Raw genomic sequence first — 13,778 nt, 5'->3', positions numbered from 1 at the left:
TGTGTTGGCAGCAGCCACTCAATGTTAGTGGTGGCTGTTTAACAGTCTGATGGCCTTGAGATAGAAGCTGTTTTTCAGTCTCTCGGTCCCAGCTTTGATGCACCTGTACTGACCTCGCCTTCTGGATGATAGCGGGGTGAACAGGCAGTGGCTCGGGTGGTTGTTGTCCTTGATGATCTTTATGGCCTTCCTGTGACATCGGGTGGTGTAGGTGTCTTGGAGGGCAGGTAGTTTGCCCCCGGTGATGCGTTGTGCAGACCTCACTACCCTCTGGAGAGCCTAACGGTTGTGGGCGGAGCAGTTGCCGTACCAGGCGGTGATACAGCCCGACAGGATGCTCTCGATTGTGCATCTGTAGAAGTTTGTGAGTGCTTTTGGTGACAGGCCGAATTTCTTCAGCCTCCTGAGGTTGAAGAGGCGCTGCTGGGTGGACCAATTCAGTTTGTCTGTGATGTGTATGCCGAGGAACATAAAACTTACTACCCTCTCCAATACTGTTCCATCGATGTGGATAGGGGGGTGTTCCCCCTGCTGTTTCCTGAAGTCCACAATCATGTCCTTAGTTTTGTAGGTCAAATATATGTTTGAGTATACCCTGTACCATTTAATTTCATATGGTAAAGACAGGTAAACACATTGTCGGTCAACAATATAAGACAATGGGAGCACTGTGTATGTTCTCTGATGAATTTTAAGCCAATGTGATGTGAAATATCAATATACACGCTAAGAGAAGTAATTTCTCTCTCCTGTGTGGATTCTCTAATGACGTTTAAATGACTGTTATGAGTACTATGTTTTCCCACAGTCTGAGCTTTTCTAAGCCTTCTCCTCTGTGTGCAGTCTAATGTGTTCTTTCAGGCTTCCTAAATGGGCAAAAGCTTTGCACCCTGGGAGGAGTGGTAAGGCTTCTGCCCTGTGTGTATTCTCTCATGTCGTTTCAGCGTCCCTGAATTGTTGAAACACTTTCCACACTGGGAGCAGTGGTAAGGCTTTTCCCCCGTGTGTATTCTCTCATGTTGTTTCAGGTATCCTATCTGGCTGAAAAACTTTCCACATTGGGAGCAGTGGTAAGGCTTCTCTCCTGTGTGTATTCTCTCATGCCGTTTCAGCTTTCCTGAATGGCTGAAACGCTTTCCACACTGGGAGCAGTGGTAAGGCTTCTCTCCCGTGTGTATTCTCTCGTGTTGTTTCAGGTCCCCCGGCTGGTTGAAACACTTTCCACATTGGGAGCAGTGGTAAGGCTTCTCTCCTGTGTGTATTCTCTCATGCCGTTTCAGCTTCCCTGAATGGTTGAAACGCTTTCCACACTGGGAGCAGTGGTAAGGCTTTTCCCCCGTGTGTATTCTCTCGTGTTGGTTCAGGAATGCTTTCCGGCTGAAACTCTTTCCACATTGGGAGCAGTGGTAAGGCTTCTCTCCTGTGTGTATTCTCTCGTGTTGTTTCAGCTCCACCGAACGGACGAAACACTTTCCACAATGGGAGCAGTGGTAAGGCTTCTCTCCTGTGTGTATTCTCTCATGTAGTTTCAGGTGTCCTCTCTGGTTGAAACCCTTTCCACACTGGTAGCAGTGGTAAGGCTTCTCCCCTGTGTGTATTCTCTCATGCTGTTTCAGCACCTCCAAATGGACGAAACACTTTCCACAATGGGAGCAGTGGTAAGGCTTCTCTCCTGTGTGTATTCTCTCATGTAGTTTCAGCTCCCCCGACTGGTTGAAACACTTTCCACATTGGGAGCAGTGGTAAGGCTTCTCTCCCGTGTGTATTCTCTCATGAGCTTTCAGGTTTGCTTTCCGGTTGAAACTCTTTCCACACTGGGAGCAGTGGTAAGGCTTCTCTCCTGTGTGTATTCTCTCATGTTGTTTCAGGTTTACTCTCTGGTTGAAACACTTTCCACATTGGGAGCAGTGGTAAGGCTTCTCTCCTGTGTGTATTCTCTCATGTTGTTTCAGCTCCCCCGACTGGTTGAAACACTTTCCGCATTGGGAGCAGTGGTAAGGCTTCTCTCCTGTGTGTATTCTCTCATGAGCTTTCAGGTGTGCTTTCTGGTGAAAACTCTTTCCACACTGGGAGCAGTGGTGTCGTCTTGCTAGTTTGGACGTCCCTGGCTCTGGTTCCTCCGAGTCTGGCCTTTCTCCTGCCAAAGACAGTGTTATTTTTAAATAGAGACCCGAATGAAACCACATGATAAAACAACCTTGCTACGAGGGTAAATCCTAAATCAGATCTCTCAATAACCCGAGGCCAGTTTTAAAAATCTTAGTGTGATTTTAAAACAAATGTAGAGCTTCCTGGTAATTACTGATATGTTTACATTACTTATTTTATTCATCCTGTTTTACAAGTCAGAACACAAAAACCTGGACAGTTCTAGGACACCGAAGACACAGACGTCGCTGGATTCCAATTGAACAGGTGGTTCTAAATATATAACATGCATAGCTGTATGATACAGAATGTGACCTACACACTTCCTTAAACATAAAATAACTAAAGAAGTCATTTTGTGTGGAAGTCCAAAACTTGTTTTTACGTCGAAGATACAAAGAACATCAGTAACATCTCCCCGTTGTTGAAAGGGTTCGACACATTGCTCGACCAATTTCTTATTTATACATTCACAGATTTTCAACATTTTGATTATCGCTGATGTCATATTTTGGGTAAATGTTCCTAAAACTGATAGTAACAACAAAAAACAAAAATATAAACGCAACATGTAAAGTGTTGGATGTTTCATGAGCATCACTGTTAGTCAACATTTATTCTTTGCCAAGATAATCCATCCACCTGACAGGTGTGGCATATCAAGAAGCTGATTGAACAGCTTGCTTATTACACAGGTGCACCTTGTGCTGGGGATAATAAAAGGCTACTCGAAAATGTGCAGTTTGTTCACACAACAATGCCACAGGTCTCTGAGGGAGCGGGCAATTGGCATGCTGATTGCAGGAATGTCCACTGGAGCTGTTAGGAAATGTAATGTACAGTACCAGTCAAAAGGTTGGACTTACCTACTCATTCAAGGGTTTTTCTTTATTTTTACTATTTTCTACATTGTAGAATAATAAAGACATCAAAATGATTAAAAAACACATGGAATCATGTAGTAACCACAAGTGTTAAAATAACATATATATTTTATTCTTCAAAAGTTGCCACCCTTGCTTTCTCTCAACCAGCTTCACCTGGAATCCTTTTCCAACAGTCTTGTAGGCATTCCCACATATGTTGAGAACTTGTAGGCCGCTTTCCCTTCACCTCTGCGATCCAACTCATCCCAAACCATCTTGATTTGGTTGAGGTCGGGGGATTGTGTAGGCCAGGTCATCTGATGCAGCACTCTATCACTCTTCTACTTAATCAAATAGCTCTTACACAACCTGGAAGTGTGTTGGGTCATTGTCCTGTTGAAAAACAAATGACAGTGGGACTAAGCCCAAACCAGATGGGATGGCATATAGCTGTAGAATGCTGTGGAAGCCATGCTGGTTAAGTGTGACTTGAATAAATAAATCACTGACATTGTCAATAGCAAAGCACCCGCACACCATCACATCTCCTCCTCCATGCTTCACGGTGGGAACCACACATGCGGAGATAAACTGTTCATCTACTCCTCGTCTCACAAAGACATGACGCTCGGATCCAAAAATCTCAAATTTGGACTCATCAGACCCAAGGACAGATATCCACCGGTCTAATGTCCATTGCTCGTGTTTCTTGGCCCAAGCAAGTCTCTTCTTCTTATTGGTGTCCTTTAGTAGTGGTTTCCTTGCAGCAATTCGACCATGAAGGCCTGATTCACGCAGTCTCCTCTGAACCGATGATGTTGAGATGTGTCTCTTGCTTGAACTTTGTGAAGCATTTATTTGGGTTGCAATTTCTAAGTCTGGTAACTCTAATGAACTTATGCATCAGAAGTAACTCTGGGTCTTCCATTCTTGTGGTGGTCCTTAAAGTAATGATGGACTGTTGCTTCTCTTTGCTTATTTGAGCTGTTCTTGACATAATATGGACTTCACCTTTTACCCAATAGGGCTATCTTCTGTATACCCCCATACCTTGTCACAACACAACTGATTGGCTCAAACACATTAAAACCTGTTATGGCACATTAACTCTTGAAACTAGGGGGCACTATTTTAATTTATGGAAAAATAACGTTCCCAAAGTAAACGGGCTATTTCTCAGGACCAGGTACAAGAATATGCATATAATTGACAGCTTAGGATAGAAAACACTCAATATTGTCTGTGAATATAACAGAACTGATATTGCAGGCGAAAGCCTGAGAAAAATCCAATCAGGAAGTGACTCTTATTTTGAAGCCTCTGCATTCCTATGCATCCCTATTTACCATTGAAAGGGATATCAACCAGATTCCTTTTTATATGGCTTCCCTAATGTGTCTTCAGTCACTAGACATAGTTTCAGGCTTTTATTTTGAAAAATGAGCGTGAACGACAACATTGCGTCAGTGGTCAGGTGGTGGCTCTCAGAGTGATTTGTGCGTAATAGACAAAGGCGGCCATTGATATATTATCGAATAGATATTTGAAAAACACCTTGAGGATTGATTATAAAAAACATTTGCCATGTTTCTGTCGATATTATGGATCTAATTTAGAGTTTTTTTTCGGCGTTGTCGTGATCACAACTTCCGGTGGATTTCTCAACAAAACGTGAAGAATAAACGGAGGTATTTTGGCTATAAAAAAATAATCTTTATGGAACAAAATTAACATTTGCTGTCTAACTGGGAGTCTCGCAAGTGAAAACATCCGAAGCTCAAAGGTAAACGATTTAATTGGATTGCTTTTCTGATTTTCGTGACCAAGCTCCCTGCTGCTAGCTGGACATAATGCTATGCTAGGCTATCGATAAACTTACACAAATGCTTGTCTTGCTTTGGCTGTAAAGCATAATTTCAAAATCTGAGATGACAGGGTGATTAACAAAAGGCTAAGCTGTGTTTCACTATATTTCACTTGTGATTTCATGAATATGAATATTTTCTAGTAAGAATGTTTGTCTGTTGCGTTATGCTAATTAGTGTAGTTGATGACAATTCTCCCGGAAACGGGAGGAGTAGTTCCAAAAGGTTAAAACACATTAAAACCTGCTAGTGGAACGTTGACAACATCCGGTGAAATTGCAGAGTGCAAAATATTTATTTATTTGAACTTTAACTTTCATACATTCACAAGTGCAAAGCTTAACTTCTTGTTAATCTAGCCACCGTGTCAGATTTCAGAAAGGCTTTGCGGCGAAAAGCAAACCATGCAATTATCTGAGGACAGCACCCCATCAAACAAACACACAACAATCATATTTCAACCCGCCAGGCGCGACACAAACCTCAGAAATAACAATATAATTTGTGCCTTACCTTTGAAGAGCTTCTTCTATTGGCACTCCAATATGTCCCATAAACATCACAAATGGTCCTTTTGTTCGATTAATTCCGTTGTTATATTTCCAAAATGTCCATTTATTTGTTGCATTTGATTAAAAAAAACACTGGTTCCAACTCACCCAGCATGACTACAAAATATCTAATAAGTTACCTGTAAACGCTGTCCAAACATTTCAAACAACTTTCCTAATCTAACTTTAGGTATTTTAAAACATAAATAATCGAGAAAATTTGAGATGGGATAAACTGTGTTCAATACCGGATAAAAACAACGTGAAGCGCGTGACCTGGAGTGCGCATCAAAACATTAGAGAGCACTAGGCTGGACCCTCGTTCTGAATAGCCGAACTTCTTCATTTCTCTAAAGAAAAACATCAACCAATTTCTAAAGACTGTTGACATCTAGTGGAAGCAATAGGAACTGCAACCAAGTGCCACACAAAACCATTTGAAAACAGAGTCACCTCAACAACAAAAAGTTCCTCCTGGATGGTTTGTCCACGGGGTTTCACCTGCCAAATAAGTTATGTTAAACTCACAGACATTATTTTTACAGTTTTAGAAACTTTAGAGTGTTTTCTATCCAAACCTACCAATTATATGCATATCCTAGCTTCTGGGCCTGAGTAGCAGGTAGTTTACTTTGGGAACGCTTTTCATCCGGACGTGAAAATACTGCCCCCTATCCCAAACAGGTTATAGGGAAAGAAATTCCACAACTTAACTTCTAAAAAGGCAATTAATTGAAATTCATTCCCGGTGACTACCTCATGATGCTACAGTCCTCCTTTAAGACTCCATAATGTTTCATCATTAGATGCTACAGTCCTCCTTTAAGACTCCATAATGTTTCATCATTAGATGCTACAGTCCTCCTTTAAGACTCCATAATGTTTCATCATTAGATGCTACAGTCCTCCTTTAAGACTCCATAATGTTTCATCATTAGATGCTACAGTCCTCCTTTAAGTCTCCATAATGTTTCATCATTAGATGCTACAGTCCTCCTTTAAGACTCCATAATGTTTCATCATTAGATGCTACAGTCCTCCTTTAAGTCTCCATCATGTTTAGAATGTGTCTGGAAGCGCTACTCTATCTATTCTACTCTCATCCTTTCGGTTTTAATAATATTTAATAATAATAATAATAATAATGTTATAATAGGTAATAACTAACTTTAATAACTAGGGTTAATACCTGCCTGGCGCCCCAACAAAATCTTCATATTTACCCCCCTCTAACAATACCGCTACAGAATTAGCGTAGTAGGCCATGTAACTTAAGGTGATCAGAAATATTTAGGACTAACTTATTCCTTGCCACCCATTCTGAAACTAACTGCAGCTCTATGTTAAATGTTGCAGTCATTTCAGTCGCTGTAGTAGCTGACGTGTACAATGTTGAGTCATCCGCATATATAGACACACTGGCTTTACTCAAATGTCACTGGCATGTTGTTGGTAAAGATTGAAAAAAAGTGAGTGCCAAACAGCTGCCCTGGGGAATTCCTGATTCTACCTGGATTTTGTTGTACAGGCTTCCATTAAAGAACACTCTTTGTGTTCCGTTAGACAGGTAGCTCTGGGGCGGCAGGTAGCCTAGTGGTTAGAGCGGTAGGCCAGTAACCGAGAGATTGCTGGATTGAATCCCCGAGTTGACAAGGTAAAACTCTGTCGTTCTGCCCCTGAACAAGGCAGTCCTAGGCCATCATTGAAAAAAATTAATTTGTTCTTAACTGACTTGCCTAGTTAAATAAAGGTTACATTTTAAAAGAAAAACTCTTTATCCACAATATTGCAGGGGGTGTAAAGCCATTTTTATCATCAATTTCGCTCAGCCAATCAGTCATTTGCAAGTGCTGTGCTTGTTGAATGAACTTCCCTATAAGCTAAAAGTCTATATTTGTTTAATGTAAAACAGCATTGTATCTGGTCAAATATTTTTTTTCCAAAATTGTAAGGGTCGGTAACAGGCTGATTGGTCAGCTATTTAAGCCAGTAAAGGGAGCTTTACTATTCTTGGGTAGTGGAATGACTTTAGCTTCCCTCCAGGCCTGAGGGCACACACTTTCTAGTAGGCTTAAAATAAAGACAAGGCAAATAGGAATGGCAATATCGGCCGCTATTATCCTCAATTTTCCATCCTCGTTGTCAGACACCAGTGACTTGTCATTGTTGATTTTATTTGCACAAAATTTCATTGAAGATGCTCCAAAGATTTTTACTATCATTCTTCATGTATTTTATCTTTGTTTCATTGTGTACTTTCTTCTTTTTACTCAGTTTAGTCAAATGATGTCTCAATTTGCAATAGGTTTGCCAATCAGTTATTCAGCCAGACCTATATGCCATCTCTTTTGCCTCCCTCTTCATCATACCATTTTTTAAATTCCTCATCAATTCATGTGGATTCAACCGTTTTTACAGTCATTTTCTTAATGGGTGCATGCTTATTAGTAACTGGGATAAGCAGTTTCAAATGTGTCAAGGGCAGTGTCTGGTTGCTCATCATTACACACCACGGACCAACAAATATTATTTACATCAACAACATAGGAATCACTACAAAAAAATGTATGACCTCTTATACACAATATTAGTCCCAGCCTTTGGAACGGTGGTTTTCCTAGACATGGCTCCTATATTGTGATCACTACATCTGGTGGATCTGGATACTGCTTTAAAACCCATTTCTGCAGCATTAGTAAAGACATGATCAAAACATGTTGATGATTTCATTCCTCTACTGTTTGTCACTACCCTGGTAGGTTGAATGATAACCTGAACAAGGTTGCCGGCACTGGTTACAGTTTGAAGCTTTTGCTTGAGTAGGCAGCCTGATCACAGCTTTTCTTCAGTACTAGTTAATTAATGACCAAAGTCTTGAGTTTAGTTTGCCTGTTCTACAGTCTTTTAAAGATAGGGGTGTTGACTGGGACAGGCAATGTAACATCCATAATGTTTTAAGGAAAAGTTTTTGTAAAACAAGCACCTTACATTGGATCATCTAGAAACTTTCTCTCCAAAGCTGACTTTCATCAAGGTTTTATATGGTCTATTGGTTTCTCTCTTTTCATTGGCAGAATCCTTTTTCAGTGTTATGATATTCATTACATCCATATACACTACTCTAACTTCCTGTCAACTAACATAACTCTGCTGGTTATCCTGGTAACAGATACCAGTGGGCAGATCTATTGTATTTGTTCAAACTAAACTACAGCACTTACTTTGATGTGTCAAATCTGATCCTTTCTTCTCTTCTCCTCCTCTCACAGTTCCACTCAGCCCTGTTGTTTTCCTGCAGTCCACCAGCAGCACAGACAACCTCTTCATACCCAGCAGTAAGGTGCTACCGGGAGAGGCACGATACAGGGACTCCGGGAGGGAGGAAGGGCAAGTGTTGTCCTGCTAACCATAAAGAGGGGACACAGACGCACATCATTATGGATGCTGATGTCACTGTTGTCATAAAGTGCTTTACAGAAACCCAGCCCACAAGCGAGAGAAAGCTGTTTGCTCGTCCAGACCAAGCTGTACCATCTGGTGTTCTGATCTGGAGAGACTCTTCTCTGCCTCGTCAGCATCAGGATGTTGTTGAGGCTCCCCAGAGGATCCACCATAGTCATGTCTCTCTCCTGTGTGAACGAGAACATCAAAATGAGTAGTAAACTCCCTTTGATATTTTAAGTAGAACATATGCTTCAATATTGAATTTTAAAAGCCTGTTATACTAGATGAGGGGAACTTTAATATAGACAACATGGAGAATTCAATACATCTAATTGAAAAGTCCCTAAAATATATGAACCAATGGCAGATTGACCCTTTAACAATTCCTACAGTACTGAACAACATATTCAAGTGTAGAACTTCAGTAGAATGCCCCTTTAAAACCACACATTAGTTCAACAACGGCATAGTTTGTGTCCCTGTTAAAGACAGTACTCACTGGTGTTAATCTGATATTCTGTCTCTTCCTCTTTCACTCCAAAAACGTCTTCCTCCTTCACCTTTATTGAGATATCATCCTGTTCCTCTCTAAACGGTTCTTTCTCTTCTATCACTATAACAGCCTCCTCTTCCTCCTTTTTCATTCTGAAATCTTCTTCCTTCACTATAACAGTCTCCTCTTCCTCCTTTTTCATTCTGAAATGTTCTTTCACTATAACAGCATCTTCTTCCTTCACTATAACAGTCTCCTCTTCCTCCTTTTTCATTCTGAAATGTTCTTCCACTATAACAGCATCTTCTTCCTTCACTATAACAGTCTCCTCTTCCTCCTTTTTCATTCTGAAATGTTCTTCCACTATAACAGCATCTTCTTCCTCCTTTTTCATTCTAAAAGCTTCTTTCTCTTCTTTCACTGTAACCTCATCCTCTTCTTCAATGTTCAGCGCCAGAACTTCTTTCTCCAAACAGCAGACCTCCTCTTCTTTAGCAGGGGATGAGTACTTTAATGAGCTCATGGTCAGGGATGTTAGCTAGCTAGTTAGCATTAGCGACTAGCCTAGTGCTAGGCTCAGCATCAATCTTTAACAAGTTTGCAAATTAGGTTACAGTTAACCAGTTAATACGTCAACAGAACTGTGTTTAAAACACTGAGATTAGATAATGTACATTAACATGGTCTAAAGCGTCAATCTTTCACTTTTATGTTGGCTAGCAAGCTACCGACGTGGTTGGAAGAGTTGGCGCCTTGTTGTTCCTGAAGAAGGGTCCCGGCCAGTCCATTATACGTCACGGAAGAATCATCACCTGAAAGACGCTCATCGCCATCTGCTGACTGGAGTGGGTAACGCAGTTTGGAAACAATAGTTACAACACTTTTTGTATTGGAAAGAACGTCATAATTATTTAACAATAAGCTGATACATTTTCTCTTCCAAATAATAAGTTCCTGTACACAGACGTAGAAGCTCAATATAAATATGTAGATGATTAATAAATACTTCTATGAATAGGTAGTGTTTTAATACACATTTTCTCTGTTCATTTTTCACATTCGTTTTTATCTACATGTGACCATAGTATTCCCTTAAAGCCACGCTCTATAAGATACAAATCATCCTGTAAACAACAGAACAAATGCATCACATGCAAATAGCACTTGATTATCTGTAGTGCTATACACTGGGTAGACAAAACATTAAGAACAGCTGCTCCTTCCATGACTTAGAAAGACTAGGTGAATCCAGGCTAAAGCTATGATCCCTTACTGATGTCACTAGTTAAATCCACTTCAATCCGTGTAGATGAAGGGGGGAGACAGGTTAACAGACAGTGACACATTCAATACTGCCTTGCACACTCTCGCCTGCATCTAACATTCTCTGATCATCAGAGAAACATCTAGTTTCTCAGGTCTGGAGGAAACCTGGCACCATCCCTACGGTGAATCGTGGTGATGGCAATATCATGGTGTTATTGGGGATATTTTTCAGTGGCAGGGACTGGGAGACTAGTCAGGATCGAGGGAAAGATGAACGGAGCAAAGTACAGAGAGATAATTGGTGAAAACCTGCTCAAGAGCACTCAGGACCTCAGACTGGGGCAAAGGTTCACCTTTCCACAGGACAACGACCCTAAGCACACAGCGAAGACAACATAGAAGTGGCTTTGGGACAAGTCTCTGAATGTCCTTGAGTGGCCCAGCCAGAGCCCGGATTTGAACCCAATCGAACAACTCTGAAGAAATCCTGAAAATAGCTGCGCAGTGACGCTCTCCATCCAACCTGACAGATCTTGAGAGGATCTGCAGAGAAGAATGGGAGAAACTCCACAAATACAGATGTGCCAAGATTGTAGTGTCATACCCAAGGTGGCTTGAGGCTATAATCACTGCCAAAGGTGCTTCAACAAAGCACTGAGTAAAGGTTCTGAATACTTATTTAAATGTGATATTTCAGTTTTAATTTTAAAATGCATATGCATACATTTCTAATCCTGTTTTTGCTTCGTCATTATAGGGTGTTGTTGTGCAGATTCATGAGGAAAACCTACCAATTTAATCCATTTTAGAATATTCCAGTAAATTCAGGAAGTAAACTGAAAATTCCAATTCTCTTCTATAGTTTTCAATGAGGAAAATGTGGAATTTGGTTTACTTTCTGAATTGACTGGAAATGAAATGGATTTGACTCCAACCCTGGTTTTACTACAAATCTGTCAACGTCATAATTTAGTCAATCGATGTTATAATGCATAAAGCTCACAGATGTGATCGTTCTCATTCAGAGTAAATTATTCTAATTGAATAAAACAGAATTAAACAAATCAAATGTATTATGTACCTGAATAACTTCAACAACCTGGTTGATTCTCTGGTTGATTCTCTGGTTGATTCTCTGCTCAACAACACTGACTGTGAATCAATCTGGTTGATTCTCTGGTTGATTCTCTGGTTGATTCTCTGGTTGATTCTCTGGTTGATTCTCTGGTTGATTCTCTGGTTGATTCTCTGCTCAACAACACTAACTGTGAATAAATCTGGTTGATTCTCTGCTCAACAACACTGACTGTGAATCAATCTGGTTGATTCTCTGGTTGATTCTCTGCTCAACAACACTGACTGTGAATCAATCTGGTTGATTCTCTGGTTGATTCTCTGCTCAACAACACTGACTGTGAATCAATCTGGTTGATTCTCTGGTTGATTCTCTGCTCAACAACACTGACTGTGAATCAATCTGGTTGATTCTCTGGTTGATTCTCTGCTCAACAACACTGACTGTGAATAAATCTGGTTGATTCTCTGCTCAACAACACTGACTGTGAATCAATCTAGTTGATTCTCTGGTTAATTCTCAGCTCAACAACACTGACTGTGAATAAATCTGGTTGATTCTCTGCTCAACAACACTGACTGTGAATCAATCTAGTTGATTCTCTGGTTGATTCTCAGCTCAACAACACTGACTGTGAATCAATCTGGTTGATTCTCTGGTTGATTCTCTGCTCAACAACACTAACTGTGAATAAATCTGGTTGATTCTCTGCTCAACAACACTGACTGTGAATCAATCTGGTTGATTCTCTGGTTGATTCTCTGCTCAACAACACTGACTGTGAATCAATCTGGTTGATTCTCTGCTCAACAACACTGATCGCGTCAAACTTTGCTGTGTGTCCAGGCTGTCACTTCTGTCATCAGCTACTAACACCAGTGCTGCACCTTTGTCCTTGTCCCTGGATGACGGCTTCCTGCTCCCTCTTCCATAGTGAGAACACTGATGGCTCAACATGGTTTTCTGAGAGACTGGATGACGGCTTCCTGCTCCCTCTTCCATCGTGAGAACACTGATGGCTCAACATGGTTTTCTGAGAGACTGGATGACGGCTTCCTGCTCCCTCTTCCATCGTGAGAACACTGATGGCTCAACATGGTTTTCTGAGAGACTGGATGACGGCTTCCTGCTCCCTCTTCCATCGTGAGAACACTGATGGCTCAACATGGTTTTCTGAGAGACTGGATGACGGCTTCCTGCTCCCTCTTCCATCGTGAGAACACTGATGGCTCAACATGGTTTTCTGAGAGACTGGATGACGTCTTCCTGCTCCCTCTTCCATAGTGAGAACACTGATGGCTCAACATGGTTTTCTGAGAGACTGGATGACGGCTTCCTGCTCCCTCTTCCATCGTGAGAACACTGATGGCTCAACATGGTTTTCTGAGAGACTGGATGACGGCTTCCTGCTCCCTCTTCCATCGTGAGAACACTGATGGCTCAACATGGTTTTCTGAGAGACTGGATGACGGCTTCCTGCTCCCTCTTCCATCGTGAGAACACTGATGGCTCAACATGGTTTTCTGAGAGACTGGATGACGTCTTCCTGCTCCCTCTTCCATAGTGAGAACACTGATGGCTCAACATGGTTTTCTGAGAGACTGGATGAAGGCTTCCTGCTCCCTCTTCCATAGTGAGAACACTGATGGCTCAACATGGGCTTCCTGGTTATGAAAGAAAGTGTGGTGGTCAATGGTAGCCACTCTCATTGTTTGAAGCAGTTGTAGTCTTTGTTGGCATGTATCCAGACCCCAGAATGGTAGTAGAAAGGAGCCTGTTCCCTGCATGCTTCCTCACAATCATTGGCTGGATCGACCACTCCCCCAACTGACCACAGGACCAGTATTGCTGTCTGATCTTCATTCCTACAGCCTTCATCTCCGTCCCTGGAGTCTCTTCACTGTCTGATCTTCATTCCTACAGCCTTCATCTCCATCCCTGGAGTCTCTTCACTGTCTGATCTTCATTCCTACAGCCTTCATTACCGTCCCTGGAGTCTCTTCACTGTCTGATCTTCATTCCTACAGCCTTCATCTCCGTCCCTGGAGTCCCTTCACTGTCTGATCTTCA

The 13,778-nt window shown here is 41.5% G+C and overlaps 1 protein-coding gene across 1 annotated transcript in view; it reads right to left on the bottom strand.

The window, feature by feature from the left end:
* Positions 1-430: 430 nt before the first annotated feature.
* The window catches only part of LOC118940005 (zinc finger protein 721-like), a 55,346-nt gene continuing 41,998 nt past the window's right edge, over positions 431-13,778 (bottom strand). The window contains 1 exon segment of the mRNA XM_036947921.1: positions 431-2,038. Coding sequence (XP_036803816.1) covers positions 867-2,038 — 1,172 coding nt within the window. The 3' untranslated portion in view covers positions 431-866.

The sequence above is a fragment of the Oncorhynchus mykiss genome, chromosome 17, assembly GCF_013265735.2.
Source record: "Oncorhynchus mykiss isolate Arlee chromosome 17, USDA_OmykA_1.1, whole genome shotgun sequence".
NCBI lineage: Eukaryota > Metazoa > Chordata > Actinopteri > Salmoniformes > Salmonidae > Oncorhynchus > Oncorhynchus mykiss.
This window is presented reverse-complemented; position numbering and strand designations above follow the sequence as displayed.